Below are 16,837 nucleotides of genomic sequence, written 5' to 3' on the forward strand. Positions count from 1 at the left end.
CAGAGTTAAGCTAGGGTCTTACAATTACCTGGAGTTACAAAAGAAAGGGCCTTCAGAGGTCATCCAATGTGGCCCTTATTTTACAGATAAGAACGCTGAGATCTGGAAAGGTCATGTGACCTGTCCAAGGTCACTAGGCAGGCCAGGACTCAGACCTGTGCCATTAGTCCAGTGTCCATCCTTCTAAATGGCCTCCAAGGCCCCTTCTCTTGACCCCTCCCTTCCTGGTGGATGAGTTCTCTCCTTGGCCCTCAGGGTTGGGGTGGCACCACAGGTGCGTGCCACCACGCCCGGCTAATTTTTTGTATTTTTTGGTAGAAACGGGGCTTCATGGTGTTAGCCAGGATGGTCTCGATCTCTTGACCTCGTGTTCCACCCGCCTCGGCCTCCCAAATTGCTGGGATTACACGCGTGAGCCACCGCGCCTGGTCTATTATCCCCATTTTTAAATCACTGAGGCTTAGAAAGATAAAGTGAGTTAGTCAGGGTCCCACTGTTAGTGGAACTGGGATTCAAACCAGGTTTGACAGCAAAGCCTGCCCTATTTTTGGCAGCTGGGATAATGTGGTTAAGAGGTGATGTCTACCTGAGTGTTGCAGGCAGATCAGATAACACAGGGAGAGAGAGAGCTGGGACTTTCCTGGCACAGAAAACAGCATATGCGAGGTCCAAAGCCGCAACTGGTTCAGAATTTGGCCACCTGGGCCAATGGTTAGAGATGATGCAGCTGGCTCCAGGTGATGAAAGGCTTGGACTAGAGCGAAAGAAGTTGGATTTTATGCTGTAGGTGTGGGGCCATAGGAGGATTCTAGCAGGGAGGTGGCCAGGCCAAAACTGTCCTTTAAAAAGATCCCTCTGGGTCAATGTGGATGCTGAATTACAGGAGAAACTGGAGGCCTGAGACTCAAAAGGAGTGGCACAATGTACACTGGTGCCTCTGCCTTTCCTGTAGCCTGGGCACAGGCTTTCTTGTAGGGTTAGGGTTAATCTGCTTGTGCAGGTACACACCCATCAAAGCCACTTACAGCCTTTCAAGATTTTGTCACATTGAGGGGGATGGTGAGGGTAGGACTGGAGCACTGAAGTTTGAGAAAGGACCCACCCCGGGGGCTGGCCTGAGGCAGTGGACAAGATTATTGGAGCTGGCCTGGGTTCACCAATTTAGCCACGAGTTTTCTGTCTCGGAGCTGAGGTCTGTGAAATGGACAAGATCAGCCTAACCTCACGGGGTTGCTGTGGGTTTAATAATAAGCCTCTGGTAGGGCCAGGCACGGTGGCTCACACCTGTAATCCCAGCACTTTGGGAGGCCAAGGCAGGCGGATAACATGAGGTCAGGAGTTCAAGACCAGGCTGACCAACATGGAGAAACCCCATCTCTACTAAAAATATAAAATTAGCCGGGCGTGGTGGCGCATGCCTATAATCCCAGCTACTGGGGAGGCTGAGGCAGGAGGATCGCTTGAACCCGGGAGGCAGAGGTTGCAGTGAACAGAGATCGCGCCATTGCACTCCAGCCTGGGCAACAAAAGTGAAACTGTCTCAAAAAAAAAAAAAAAAAAAAAGATGAAGCATCCAGGCACGGTGGCTCACGCCTGTAATCCCAGCACTTTGGGAGGCCAAGGCGGGCAGAGTACCTCAGTGTGGGAGTTCGAGACCAGCCTGGCCAACATGGAGAAACCCTGTCTCTACTGAAAATACAAAAGTTAGCCTGGTGTGGTGGCACGCACCTGTAGTCCCAGCTTCTTGGGAGGCTGAGGCAGGAGAATCATTTGAACCCAGGAGGCAGAGGTTGCAGTGAGACAAAATCGCCCCACTGCACTCCAGCCTGGGTGACAGAGCGAGACTCTGTGTCAAAAAAAGAAAAAAAAAAGAAAATTGTTGAAGGAGACCAGGTGCATGGCTCACACCTGTAATCCCAGCACTTTGGGTGGCTGAGGCAGGAGGATTGATTGAGGCCAGGAGTGTGAGACCAGCCTGGACAACATAGTGAGACCCTGTCTCTGCAAATAATTTAAAAGTTAGCTTTGTGAAGTGCACCTGTAGTCTCAGCTACTTGGGAAGCTGAGGTGGGAGGATCACTTGAGCCCAGGAGGTCGACATTGCAGTGAGGCATGATTGCATCACTGCACTCCAGCCTGGGCAACAGAGCGAGACCCTGTATCTAAAAAAAAAAAAAACAAAAAAAAAACTGATGAAGGAATGAAAAGACACCCTAAAGCAAGTAATTGTCCTCTTCTGGCCCCAGCTTCCTTATCTGTGAAATGAGGATGATTGTGCCAACCTCACCACGTTGTCACAAGGATGAATAAGGATGTTTTAAAAAGAAGAGGCAGGTCATTTGCAACAACATGGATGGAACTGGAATTATAAGTGAAAAAAGCCAGGCACAGAAAGACAAACTTTTCACATTCTCACTTACTTGTGGGAGCTAAAAACTAAAACAATTGAACTCATGGAGATAGAGTAGAATGATGGTGACCAGAGGCTGGGAAGGGTAGTGGTGGGGGGAAGTGGGTATGGCTAATGGGTACAAAAACATAGTTTTTATTTTTATTTTATTTTTATTTATTCATTTTTTGAGATGGAGTCTCGCTCTATCGCCCAGGCTGGAGTGCAGTGGCGCGGTGTCAGCTCGCTGCAGCCTCTGCCTCCCAGGTTCCAGTGATTCTCCTACCTCAGACTTCGCAGTAGCTGGGATTACAGGCACACGCCACCACGTCCAGCTAATTTTTGTGTTTTTAGTAGAGACGGGGTTTCACCATGTTGGCCAGGCTGGTCTCGAACTCCTGACCTCAGGTGATCCGCCTGCCTCAGCTCTTAGAGTGCTGGGATTACAGGCGTGAGCCACCGCGTCCAGCCAAAAATGTAGTTAAATAGAATGAATAAGATTTAACATCTGATAGCACAACAGGGTGACTACACTCAACAGTAATTTATTGTACATTTAGAAATAAAAAAGTATAACTGGATTGTTTGTAATACAAATAAAACATAAATGTCTGAGGTAATGGATGTTCCCCACCCCCCACAAAATTAAACAGGTGAATTTGTGTGGGTTTTAAAAAAAAAAAAAAGAGGCAGGACCAAGTGCACAGGAAGACCCCTCAGCCCCGTCTCCATGGGGAGGAAGCTAAGAAACTCATTCTGAAAACCTTCTAAGAACCCTAGGAAGGAGGGATTATCAGTCTCATGTTACTGACTGAGGAGGAAACCGAGGCTCAAGGAGTCCAAGTAACTAGCCCAAGGTCACGAAAGAGAGTGAAGTGACTATGCTTTTTTCTTTTCTTTTTTTTGAGACAGTGTTGCTCTGCCACCCAAGTTAGAGGGCTGGAGTGCAGTGACGGGATCATGGCTCACTGCAACCTCTGCCTCCTGGGTTCAAGCAATTCTCATGCTTCAGCCTCCTAAGTGCTGGGATTACAGGCATGAGCCACCACACCCGGCTAATTTTTGTACTTTTAGTATAGACAGGGTTTCGCCATGTTGGCCATACTGGTCTCGAACTCCCGACCTCAAGTGAACTGCCTGCCTAGGCCTCCGAAAGTGTTGGGATTACATGCGTGAGCCCCTGCACCCAGCAGAGTGGCTGTGCTTTTTGCTACAGCACAATGATACCCACTAAGCCCTACACCTGCTGAGATTCTGCCTAATATAAACAGTGTCTCTTCCATGAAGCCTTCCCTAATTGCTCCCAGGACATTCCCGCCTAGCAGTTCCTGTTGTAGGTTAGGTTACCAGGAGGCAGACTCTGAGATGGAGACGAGTGTGCAGATGTTTATTAGGGGATATTCTTGAAATGGATACCTGTTTGGGGAAGAAAAGGAAGTAGGATTGGGCAAGGGGATAACTTGGCTATGATGTCACAACAGTGTCCTCAATGAAGCCCACAGAGACTGATAAAGTTGGGTTTGACTTTCAGAGTTGTCCACAGCTGGGGCAAGAGGGAAAGGCCTTTAAGGCCCCCAGGAGATGGACTTTGGATACGGGCTGCCCTGAAGGGAGGGCCTTTCCCAGAGAGTGGGGCAAGCTGAAGTCCATCATCCAGCGGCACTCCAGCAGCTGGGGAGAGGGTTGATGGGTTCCCCAGCCAGAAAGGAGGATCTTGGTGGCTCATCACAGTGGCCACTGTGTGTCCAACATAGTTGCTACACATTCATGTTCATCCCAGCCTCCAACGTCCATTTTTCAGCCCCTGGGCCTAGGGTGGGGGCATTGGCCAGCAACCCTGGGTTTGACGTCACATATTAATCCCATTCCCAGTATCATTTTAGCCTGAGGATGTAAGGAGCCCAAGCCAAGCTCCCCCTGGAATTCCCCGCACCTGCCTTTGCTCATGCAGCAGCTTCCTGACGCTGGCTTCTCAGTGTCTTGAGCCCAGGAGTGCTGCCAGAGTGGCCACATCGCAGCCAAGAAAAAGGGAGTGGGAATGAGAGCTTTTGTCATTTCAATTCACAGCACAGCAGGCTCTGGGTGAGCACATCCTGTCCACTATCTCATTTGTGGTCACCACCTCCCTGCAAGGTGGCATCTTTTACGAGCCCCATCAATAGATAAGGACACTGAGTCTCAAGGACAGGAAGTTGCACATCTGGTCTCTCAGGCCTTTCTTTTTTTTTTTTTTAAACAGAGTCTTACTCTGTTGCCCAGGCTGGAGTGCAGTGGCGCAGTCTTGGCTCACTGCAATCCCTGCCTCCTGGGTTCAAGCGATTCTCCTGCCTTAGCCTCCTGAGTAACTGGGATTACAGGCATGCACCACCACGCCTGGCTAATTTTTGCATTTTTAGTAGAGACGGGGTTTCACCATGTTGGCCAGGCTGGTCTCGAACTCCTGACCTCAGGTGATCTGCTGTCCTTGGCCTCCGAAAATGCTAGGATTACAGGCGTGAGCCACCATGCCTGGCCATCAGACCTTTCTTTTCTGTAGAAAGCCTCAACTCCAAAATCCAGGAAGCATGACTGTGTCAGGATACTGTTTATATGAACCCTTCTGTCATTTGTCTTCCAGAGAGATACTAACACTCCCCATCCCACGAGGTGGGCTAAGGCTGGGACTGCTTTAACCCTTTCTCTCCTAGAGTCAACACTGGCATGGGCCTGGGTGCTGCTTCCTGCTGGGGGACCTGGGGATTTGGGTCTTGTAGATGAGCCGGACACCCCCCCAGCCCTCTTCTAGCTTGATGTCCCCCTGCTTCAGGGCCTGCTGGATAGCATCAGCAAGGGTGTCAAAGGCCAGGTCCACATTGCAGTTGTTTTTAACCGAGGTCTCCACGAAGGCCATGCCCAGGGAGGCAGCTAGCTCCTCGGCCTCCTGGGCTGAGACACAGCGGGCACTCTGCAGGTCACTCTTGTGGCCAACCAGCAGGAAGATGACCTTGTCCGGGCCCTGAGTGGCCATGACCTCCTGGTGCCAGTCTTGGATGTGTTCAAAGGACTTCCTGTTTGTCACATCAAAGACCAGCAGGACACCCACCACATTCCGGTAAAAGGACCTGGTGATGCACCTGGGGAGGCAAGGAGGCGGAGAGGTAAGCTGGGACAGGCTGATGCCTTCATGACACCCCCAGAGGCAGGACCTCCTCCCCCTGGGATCCACAGAATGCGTCACAGCCCATCAGGGCTCACTTCACACGGCCCCGTGGTTCTCTGCCTCGGTGCCTGTGTCTCTCCTAACAGTCTGGGTGCTGGCCGGGTGCGGTGGCTCACGCCTGTAATCCCAGCACTTTGGGAGGCCGAGGTGGGTGGATGTGGATCACGAGGTCAGGAGATCCAGACCATCCTGACTGACACGGTGAAACCCCGTGTCTCTACTGAAAATACAAAAAAATTAGCCGGGCGTGGTGGCGGGCGCCTGTAGTCCCAGCTACTCGGGAGGCTGAGGCAGGAGAATGGCGTGAACCCAGGAGGCGGAGCTTGCAGTGAGCCGAGATCGCATCACTGCACCCCAGCCTGGGAGACAAAGCAAGACTCCGTCTCAAAAAAAAAAAGAAAAGAAAAAGAAAAAAGTCTGGGTGCTCCAGTTAGTGAGCAAGCGTGACTTGAATCCCTCATTCCTGGAGAAGGCCTGGTGCTGCCGTGACCTAGGTCTTCGTTCCTCTGTTCTCTTCCTGGCAAACTCCTGCTGCTCCTTCAAGGTCAACACAAACCTCTCTCCCTTCCACATCTCCTCGACACTTCCCGCTCTGTTCCCCTGAGCTCTCAGCACCCGGGGCCAGTATCACTCAGCATCTCTCCAGAGTCCAGAGCTCAAAGCCAGGGATGTTCCTGGTCTCTGGGACTCAACCCACCCCGCAGTGTTCGTGGGAAAAATGACTCCGAGCAGGGGAGGGTCTGGCCCCAGCGGACCGGGCGGGACCCAGGGCAGGGACCTCGCCCTCCGCCTGACCTCTGAGTCGGCCTCTCCGGAGTTGCCGTGGCGGAGCGCACGCTCACCAAGCCCCCCACCAGGAGTCCCTCCCGCGCCCCGGCTACCCGCACCTGAAGCGCTCCTGGCCCGCGGTGTCCCAGAGCTGCAGCTTGACCCGCGGCCCGGCCCGCAGCTGCAGCGCGCGGCGGTAGCACTCGGCGCCCACCGTGGGCTCGGGCTCGGGCTCGGGCTCCGGGGCGCCAGGCGCGCCCGCCACGTAGCTCCGCAGCAGCGACGTCTTGCCCACCGCCGCGTCCCCCAGCAGCGCGACCCGAAATTGGTAGCGGCAGCCCTCGGCCTCCATGGCTGCGTCCGCCGCCCCGCCGCCTCGCGACCGTTTTGTCCGCGCCCCGACCCCGCCCCTGCCCGGGGCCCCGCCTGCGCCGCCCCCCGCTCCCCGCGCCCAGCCACCGTCCCCGGCGGGGCAGCGAGGGCGTCAGACCGAGTGGAAACTGCTGGCCAAGTTTCTCTCTCTCGAAGCCTCAATTCTCTCCTCTGTAAAAGGGGGCTAATGATGAGCCCTACTTCACGGGATAAAGGGACTAAACTAGATAAAGTGAGAAGGGGCATGGGGAGGAGACTAACAGCGCTAAAGCATCCACCTCACTCAATTCCTTAATCTCCAGCCCCACCCGCTTACCCGCTCCACCCCCGCCCGCTGTGGGTTCCCTAGTTGGAGCCCACCCCTCTGCTGGACCCGGGAAGGCCACTCTGGAAGTGGGTGGTTAGTAGGTGCTCCCTCTCCACCCAGAAGCCCTTTCCTGGAGCCCTCATTAGCCCTGGCCTGGGGCCTGTAGTTCAATGTTCAGGTTCAACGTTCGACAGCAAATGCCTGTCTCAGTTGGACACCAGGGCCCCAGAAGGGACTTGGGCACAGTCTGGTTGAGGAGGCAGGACAGACACAGACAACTGCAATTCTAAAGGGAGTGCAGTTGGCCTGTGGATTTGACAACTAACATATATGAGGCCAATGGTCAGTTCATGTTTTGTGGACAGCAACCCTTTGATAGGGCCATGGGAGTGCCCCTCTTAGAGCTGAGGAGACTGAGGCTCAGAGGCACGGCTTGTCTCAGGTCACACAGCAGAGTTGGGACTCACATCCAGGTTTGTCTCATTCTTCATCACCCCTTTGATGCCACAAAAGGGGACAAAGCAGGTCCCACGAGCACTAAGACACTGGTTGAGTTTTGCTTGGGTGAGGGGCTAGGGTGAGGCAGCACATGAGCCTCCAAAGTTTACTCCACTCTTTCCAGGCTGGCCTTCTGGAAACCCGGGGCACTGAGGCTGGAGTTCCAGTTGCTCCAGCCAACTCTAGTCTCTCTAGTCTTTTTTTAATTTAATTTTATTTTTTGAGACGGAGTCTCACTCTGTCGCCCAGGCTAGAGTGCAGTGGCACCATCTTGGCTCACTGCAACCTCCACCTCCTGGGTCCAAGCCATCTTCCCAACTCAGCCTCCCAAGTAGCTGGGATTACAGGCACCTACCACCAAGCCCAGCTAATTTTTTTTTTTTTTTTTTTTTTTTTTTTTTTTTGAGACGGAGTCTCGCTCTGTCGCCCAGGCTGGAGTGCAGTGGCGCAATCTCGGCTCACTGCAAGCTCCGCCTCCCGGGTTCACGCCATTCTCCTGCCTCAGCCTCCCGAGTAGCTGGGACTACAGGCGCCCGCCACCATGCCCGGCTAATTTTTTGTATTTTTAGTAGAGATGGGGTTTCATCGTGGTCTCGATCTCCTGACCTCGTGATCCACCCGCCTCGGCCTCCCAAAGTGCTGGGATTACAAGCGTGAGCCACCGCGCCCGGCTAAGCCCAGCTAATTTTTGTATTTTTAGTAGAGATGGGGTTTCACCATGTTAGCCAAGGTGGTCTCGAACTCCTGACCTCAAGTGATCCGCCCGCCTCCATCTCCCAAAGTGCTGGGATTACAGGTGTGAATCACCACGCCTGGCCCACATGCACTTCTGACCACCTCTGATGTCAGTCTCTCTCCCAGGCTGCAGGCTCCTTGAGGGCCGGGGCTGATGACTGTATCCTCAGGGCCTAACTCAGCGCTTGGCATAAAGTAGAAACTTAAGGCGCAGTGGCTCACACCTGTAATCCCAGCACTTTTGGAGGCTAAGGAGGGTGGCTCACTTCAGGTCAGAAGTTCGAGACCAGCCTGGCCAACATGGTGAAACCCTGTTTTTACTAAAAATGCAAAAATTAGTCAGGCATGGTGGCACGTGCCTATAATCCCAGCTACTTGGGAGCCTGAGGCAGGAGAATCGGTTGAACTCGGGAGGTGGACGTTGCAGTGAGCCAAGATAGCGCCACTGCACTCTAGCCTGGGTGACAGAGCAAGACTCCATCTCAAAAATAAATAAATAAAGTAGAAGCTCAGTAAATATTTATAGCTAGACGAATTAATGAAAGTGGCAAGTGCTGTTCATTCACCCATCCATTCATTCTGTCAAACACCATGATAAAGCTGGACTTGGGAAGCCAAAGGGTCAGAGAAGCCCATCCCAGCTGATGTTGAAGCTGAGTCTCCAAGGATAAGCGGGATCTGGGAAGGAGACTCCAGAGAGGCATGAAGCAGCTGGAAATGCATTCTGACCCCAGCCCTCCCTGAGGCGTTTCCGGTCACCCCGCGTGGGCAATGCACTGTCAGCATCTGGCTTCTTGAACTTCCTCCCTCTCCCAGATGCTCCTCCTGTGGGCTGGGATCATGTGTCTGCCTCTGACTGCAGTTAAATCCAGATGTCAGCTGACTTCTGCCACAGATTCACTGTGTAGCCTGGGGTAAGTTATTTCCCTTCCCTGATCCCTGCTTCCTCTTCTGCTAAGTCAGGCAAATCATGGTACCTAATCTCACAGGGTAGTTCTGGAGGAGCCGCGTGACACAGCAGTTAAGGTTATCTGCACTTGCATTAGAACATATCTGGGTTGGGCTAGGGGCGGTGGCTCACACCTGTAATCTCAGCACTTTGGGAGGCTGAGGTGGGCAGATCAGGAGGTCACAACCATCCTGGCCAACATGGTGAAACCCTGTCTCTACTAAAAATATAAAAATTAACTGGGTGTGATGGCATACGCCTGTAGTCCCAGCTACTCGGGAGGCTGAGGCAAGAGAATCGCTTGAACCTGGGAAGCAGAGGTTGCAGTGAGTGGAGATCGCATCATTGCACTTCAGATACTCCATCACACACACACACAAAAAACAGACCTGGGTTGTAGTTCCAACGGCCACTTACTGGGAAGAGAGAGGCCTGTGTAGAGAGAGAACTGTGTAGAGGTGTTGGACTCAGTTTATTCTAGTAGGCCCACCCTCCGAGACCACCCTTAAACATCAGTAGACTGGGAGCTGTATGTGGATGGAAGCAGCTTCGCCAACCCCTGCAAAGTGACTCTGAAGAAGACGGCAAGCCCTGCTCCAGTCACACTCAGAAGCTGACTGGTCCACGCACCGCCGAAGCATGAGGAAACTCACCGCAGGACTCATTTTCCTTAAAATTTGGACTTGTACAGTAAGGACTTCAACTGACCTTCCTCAGACTGAAGGCTGTTCACAGTATATACATCAGGTCACTGAGGTAGGACAAAAGAGTGCTACAATCCTATTATTTTATACTTATTATGAATGCCTAGGAACTCCAAAAGGAGCCTGTTTGTATAATAACACTCGGTACAAAGTATGTAATCCAGGAAGTGACCAGCCCAATGTGTGCTATGACCCCTCGGAACCTCCCATGATCACAGTCTTTGAAGTAAGACTAAGGACTGGTCCTTTTCTAGGTGACACAAGTAAAGTAATAGCTAGGACAGAAGAAAGAGGGGTCCCCAAAAATGTAACCTTAAAATTTGACGCCTCTGCCGTTATTAATAGTAAACAGCATGGGACAGGATGCAGTTCCCTAGATTGGGAAAAAAGTTACACAGCAGAAAATAAGTACATTTGTCAAAAATCATATTTATGTGAGATGTGTCAATACTGGTCTTGGGTCATTTGGGCTACTTGGAAAGAAGATAAAAAAGATCCTGTTTGGCTCCAAAAAGGAAAAGTCAGCCCCTCCTGCACGAGTGGGAGCTGCAACCCTTTAGAACTGATAATGACAAACCCCTCAGACCCAAAGTACAATAAAGGAAAATATGTAACATTAGGCACTGATGGAAAAGAACTAGATCCTAGTGTTTTTTTGAGATGGAGTCCTGCTCTGTCACCCAGGCTGGAGTACAGTGGCACGATCTCGGCTCACTGCAAGCTCCGCCTCCCAGGTTCACAGCATTCTCCTGCCTCAGCCTCCCGAGTAGCCGGGATTACAGGTGCCCGCCACCACACCCGGCTAATTTTTTAGTATTTTTAGTAGAGACGGGGTTTCACAGTGTTAGCCAGGATGGTCTCGATCTCCTGACCTCGTGATCTGCCCGCCTCGGCCTCTCAAAGTGCTGGGATTACAGGCGTGAGCCACCGCGCCCAGCCTTTATGTTATGTTTGTAGAAGAACCGTAACAGGAGATCAATGGCCATGCGAAGCCCGAGAATTAGTTCCCACAGACCCAGTTCCTGATGAATTCCCAGCCCAGAAGAACCACCTGACAATTTTTGGGTTCTAAAAGTCTCAATTATTGGACAGTATTGCATAGCTAGAGAAGGAAAAGGATGCACTCATCCTGCCTAAGGGCGGCTTAGTTGTCTTGGGCAAAAGCTGTATAATGGTACCACAAAAACAGTTACATGGTTCAGTTCCAATTACACAGAAAGAAATCCATTCAGTAAATTTCCAAAGTTGCAGACTGTTTGGGCCCACCCAGAATTCCACCAGGACTGGAGAGCCCCCGCCAGGTTATACTGGATATGTGGACACAGAGCTTATGCTAAGCTGCCTATCAGTGGACAGGTAGCTGTGTAATTGGCACCATTGAGCCATCTTTCTTCTTACTGCCCATACAAACAGGTGAACTTCTAGGCTTCCCAGTCTGTGCTTCCCATGAAAAACGAAGCACAGCCATAGGTGATTTGAAAAATAATGAATAGGAGCTGGGCGCAGTGGCTCACGCCTGTAATCCCAGCACTTTGGGAGGCCGGGGCGGGAGGATCACGAGGTCAACAAATCGAGACCATCCTGGCTAACACGGTGAAACCCCGTCTCTATTAAAAATACAAAAAATTAGCAGGGTGAGGTGGCGGGCGCCTGTAGTCCCAGCTACTCGGGAGGCTGAGGCAGGAGAATGGCGTGAACCCAGGGGTCGGAGTCTGCAGTGAGCCAAGATCGCGCCACTACATTCCAGCCTGGGCGACAGTGAGACTCTGTCTCAAAAAAAAAAAAGAAAGAAAAATAATGAATGGCCCCTGAAAGAATCATACAATACTACTGACCTGCCATTTAGGCAGAAGATGGCTCATGAGGATATCGAACCCCCATCTACATGCTCAACCGAATCATACAGTTACAAGCTGTTTTAGAAATTATTACTAATAAAACCCGTCAAGCCTTGACGGGCTGAGGAGTGCGGGTGCACGGTGTGGGACTGACAGGCAGTTCCACCTGCAGTCTCTGTGCGGGATCCACTGGGTGAAGCCCGCTGGGCTCCTGAGTCTGGTGGGGCCTTGGAGAACCTTTATGTCTAGCTCAGGGATTGTAAATACATCAATCGGCACTCTGTATCTAGCTCAAGGTTTGTAAACACACCAATCGGCACCCTGTGTCTAGCTCAGGGTTTGTGAATACACCAATTGACACTCTGTATCTAGCTACTCTGGTGGGTACTTGGAGAACCTTTGTGTCCACACTCTGTATCTAGCTAATCTGGTGGGGATGTGGAGAACCTTTGTGTCTAGCTCAGGGATTGTAAATGGACCAATCAGCGCCCTATCAAAACAGACCACTCAGCTCTACCAATCAGCAGGACGTGGGTGGGGCCAGATAAAAGAATAAAAGCAGGCTGCCCGAGCCAGCAGCAGCAACCCTCTGTGGTCCCCTTCCACACTGTGGAAGCTTTGTTCTTTCTCTCTTTGCAATAAATCTTGCTGCTGCTCACTCTTTGGGTCCACACTGCCTTTATGACCTGTAACACTCACTGCGAAAGTCTGCAGCTTCACTCCTAAAGCCAGCGAGACCACGAACCCACCAGGAGGAACGAACAACTCCAGACGCGCGGCCTTAGGAGCTGTAACACTCACCGCGAAGGTCCACAGCTTCACTCCTGAGCCAGTGAGACCATGAACCCACCAGAAGGAAGAAACTCTGAACACATCCGAACATCAGAACGAACAAACTCTGGAGACGCTGCCTTTAAGAACTGTAACACTCACCGCAAGGGTCTGTGGCTTCATTCTTGAAGTCAGTGAGACCAAGAACCCACCAATTCCGGACACAATACCATGTCAGGAAGCAGTAAGTGCTGTAAATAACAATCAAGTGGGCAGTGACTTGAAGGTTGGAGGAGGAGGGGTGCTTTATCAAAATAGGATGGCCTAAGGAGGTGACATGTGGACAGAAACCCAGGGGGAGTGAGGGTTAAGAAGTGTGATTGTGATATTCAGGTGGGGCAAGTTCCAGGCAAAAGCAAAGGCCCTGAGGTGCTCCAAGAAGAGCAGAGAGTCCAGGAGGATGGAGCTGACTGACTGAGGGAGCAAGTGGTGCGTGATGAGGGCAGCAAGGAGGAGGAGCCTGATCATATATGACCTTGGAGACCATTATGGAGATTTCCGTTTTTATTCTAAGTGTGTTGGGAAGTCATGGGAGATTTCTGAGCAAGTGAATAACATGATATAAATGTCTTTTAGGCCTGGCTCATGCCTGTAATCCCAGCACTTTGGGAGGCCAAGGCAGGTGGGTCACCTGAGGTCGGGAGTTCAAGACCAGCCTGACCAACATGGAGAAACCCCGTCTCTACTAAACATACAAAAAATTAGCCGGGCGTGGTGGCAGGTGCCTGTAATCCCAGCTGCTCAGGAGGCTGAGGCAGGAAAATCACTTGAACCCAGGAGGCAGAGGTTGCAGTGAGCCGAGATCGTGCCATTGCACTCCAGCCTGGGCAACAAGAGGGAAACTCCGTCTCAAAAAAAAAAAGAAGTTTTAAAAAATACATGTTATTTATTTATTTTTATTTATTATTATTATTATTATTATTTTTTTTTTTTTTTTTTTCGAGACAGAGTCTCGCTCTGTCGCCCAGGCTGGAGTGCAGTGGCGCAATCTCGGCTCACTGCAAGCTCCGCCTCCCGGGTTCACGCCATTCTCCTGCCTCAGCCTCTCCGAGTAGCTGGGACTACAGGCACCGCCACCACGCCCGGCTAATTTTTTGTATTTTTAGTAGAGACAGGGTTTCACCGTGGTCTCGATCTCCTGACCTCGTGATCCGCCCGCCTCGGCCTCCCAAAGTGCTGGGATTACAAGCGTGAGCCACCGCGCCCGGCCGTAATTATTATTTTTGAGGCAGAGTCTTGATCTGTCGCCCAGACTGGAATGCAGTGGCACAATCTCAGTTCACTGTAACCTCTGCCTCAGCCTCCTGAGTAGCTGGGATTACAGGCGCCCGCCACCACGCCTGGTTAATTTTTTGTATTTTTAGTAGAGACAGGGTTTCACCATCTTGGCCAGGCTGGTCTTGAACGCCTGATCTTGTGACCCACCTCCTTGGCCTCCTGAAGTGCTGGGATTACAGGCATGAGTTACTGCGCCTGGCCTTATTTATTTTTAGAGACAGGGTCTCACTTTGTTGCCCAGGCCGACCTCCAACTCCTGGACTCAAGTGATCCTCCTGTTTCAGCTTCCCAAGTAGCCAGACTACAGGTGATCCACTGCATCTGCCTTAATATAATATGTGTATATATTTACATATATATATATATATATATATATATATATATATACACACACACACACATATATATATATATATTTTTTTTTTTTTTGAGCGGGAGTCTCGCTTTATCACGCAGGCTGGAGTACAGTGGCATGATCTTGGCTCACTGCAACCTCTGCCTCCCAGGTTCAAGCGATTCTTGTGCCTTAGCCTCCCAAGTAGCTGGGACTGTAGATGTGCATCACCATGCCTGGGTAATTTTTTTTTTTTTTTGTATTTTTAGTAGCGATGGGGTTTTGTCATGTTGGCCAGGCTGGTGTCTAGTTCCTGATGTCAGGTGATCCACCTGCCTTGGCCTCCTGAATTGGTGGGAGCTACTGCGCCTGGGAGATATAAATTTTTTCTTATGGTTTTTTGACAGCTTTATTGAGGCATAATTGACACGCAATAAACTGCACAAGCCTGGGCGAAAAAGCGAGACTTCATCTCAAAAAAAAAAAAAATTTAATAATTTTACATTTTTTTTTTTTTTTTTTGAGACGGAGTCTCACTCTTGTTGCCCAGGCTGGAGTGTAATGGCACCATCTTGGCTCACTTCAACCTCCACTTCCCGGGTTGAAACGATTCTCCTGCCTCAGCGTCCCAAGTAGCTGGGATTACAGGCGCCTGCCACCACGCCCAGCTAATTTTTGTATTTTTAGTAGAAACGAGTTTTCACCATGTTGGCTAGGCTGGACTTGAACTCCTGACCTCAGGTCATCTTCCCCCCCGCCTTGGCCTCCCAAAGTGCTGGAATTACAGGTGTGAGCTACCATGCCCGGCCTAATTATTAAGCTTTTAAAGCATAAACGGCCAGGCGCAGTGGCTTACGCCTGCAATCCCAGCACTTTGGGAGGCCGAGGCAGGTGATCACGAGGTCAGGAGATCGAGACCATCCTGGCTAACACGGTGAAACTCCGTCTCTACTAAAAAATACAAAAAATTAGCCGGGCGCGATGGCCGGCGCCTGTAGTCCCAGCTACTCAGGAGGCTGAGGCAGGAGAATGGCGTGAATCCAGGGGGCGGAGTCTGCAGTGAGCCGAGATCGCGCCACTGCACTCTAGCCTGGGCGACAGAGTGAGACTCCGTCTCAAAAAAAAAAAAAAAAAGAAAAAAAAGCATAAACTACAAAAAAAAATTGACTATTAGACTTCATAAAAATTAAAAACTTTTAGCAGGCTGGCTGGCGTGTGGAGACCAGACTGTGGGGAGCAACAGCAGGATCTGGGAGATAGGAGACTAGTGCTATCATGTGGGTCAACGATGAGGGTAACATCAGTGGAAGGGGTAAGAAACAGATTATTGATACATTTTAAAGGTAGAGCACACAGGAGTTGCTGATGGCTTGGACATGTGATGTGAGAGAAAGAGAGGAGTCCAGGACCACAGGCGTGCGCCCCCACAACCTGCTAAAGTAGTACCTCCTTTTTTTTTTTTTTTTTGAGACAGAGTCTTGCTCTGTCGCCCATGCTGGAGTGCAGTGACACGATCTCGGCTCTCTGCAAGCTCCGCCTCCCGGGTTCACGCCATCCTTCTGCCTCAGCCTCCCGAGTAGCTGGGACTACAGGCGCCCGCCACCAAGCCCGGCTAATTTTTTTGTTTGTTTTTTTTTTTTTAGTAGAGACCGGGTTTTGCCGTGTTAGCCAGGATGGTCTCGATCTCCTGACCTCGTGATCCACCCGCCTAGGCCTCCCAAAGTGCTGGGATTACAGGCGTGAGCCACCGCGCCCGGCAGTAGTACCTACCTTTTAAAGTGTAAGCAAGGAAAGTTGGCCCGCACCTGTAGTCCCATCTACCTGGGAGGCTGAGGTGGGAGAATTGCTTGAGCCCAGTTGGTCGAGGCTGCAATGAGCCTTGATCACGCCGCTGCACTCCAGCCTGGGCAACAGAACAAGACCCTGTCTCAAATAAAAAAGTGTATGTAAGAATAAAAATTAATAGATTAGGCACAGGATGGGTGTTTAATTCTCGGCAATCACCACTAAGTTTTCATACTGAAGCTTATTCATTCCATGGACAAAACATTGCGCTATGTGTGGTGCCTGGGGTGGGCTCCAAATTCCAGTCCTCTCTTCGCTTGCGATAGCTGTGTGATCCATTCTTAAGTTTCCTTATTTGTCCACAGAGCGTTCACAGGGTTTTTATGAAAACTAGATCAGATAATCAGACACAGTTAAAATAACACGCGCTCAGTAAAATTACATATTAGTGGAAGAGACAAGCCTTGAATAAAGCAATCGCCTTTCGGGGAGTATGACCCCCTCCCCGAAACCCACTCAGGCGCTGCTGGCTCGCACGCCCACTGAGCTCCGAGCGGAGCCCGAGCCCTTTCCCAGCACACGGGGTTCATTTCCAGACTTTGAAAGACATCCCAGAGACAACTCCAGAGGCCAAGGCGGGTCGGCTTCCTGCATGGGCCCAGCGCCGGGCACTGAAAGGTGAAGGCGCTTCTTCCCGCTCGGAGGAAAGCCTCTGGCGGTTCTCGCTTCGGGGGCTCGGGATGGACACGCGCGTAGGGCTGGGAAGGTGACGCGCGGACAACGCCGGGGCAAGCGAACTACAACTCCCAGGTAGCTGTGCGCCAAGCGCGCGGCTTCCGTCGGGCGTGGC

General features: G+C 51.3%; 1 protein-coding gene across 1 annotated transcript; it reads right to left on the reverse strand.

Annotated features, from left to right (window-relative positions):
- Window positions 1-4,604: 4,604 nt before the first annotated feature.
- RAB42 (RAB42, member RAS oncogene family) lies at window positions 4,605-6,955 on the reverse strand. Its single transcript, XM_055261382.2, has 2 exons — window positions 6,476-6,955; window positions 4,605-5,502 (listed from the first exon to the last, which is right to left on the reverse strand). Exons 1-2 carry the CDS (start codon window positions 6,706-6,708, stop codon window positions 5,079-5,081), a joined length of 657 nt encoding a protein of 218 aa, XP_055117357.1. The 5' UTR covers window positions 6,709-6,955; the 3' UTR covers window positions 4,605-5,078.
- Window positions 6,956-16,837: the final 9,882 nt, after the last annotated feature.

Source organism: Symphalangus syndactylus, chromosome 22, assembly GCF_028878055.3.
Source record: "Symphalangus syndactylus isolate Jambi chromosome 22, NHGRI_mSymSyn1-v2.1_pri, whole genome shotgun sequence".
Lineage (NCBI taxonomy): Eukaryota > Metazoa > Chordata > Mammalia > Primates > Hylobatidae > Symphalangus > Symphalangus syndactylus.

Bases quoted from the DNA above. Each gene is read 5' to 3' on its own strand.
- RAB42 (XM_055261382.2), bottom strand. From the start codon at position 6,708: ATGGAGGCCGAGGGCTGCCGCTACCAATTTCGGGTCGCGCTGCTGGGG. The intron at 5,503-6,475 runs GTGCGGGTAGCC...TTGCCTCCCCAG, and splicing joins GCGGGCCAGGAGCGCTTCAG to GTGCATCACCAGGTCCTTTT.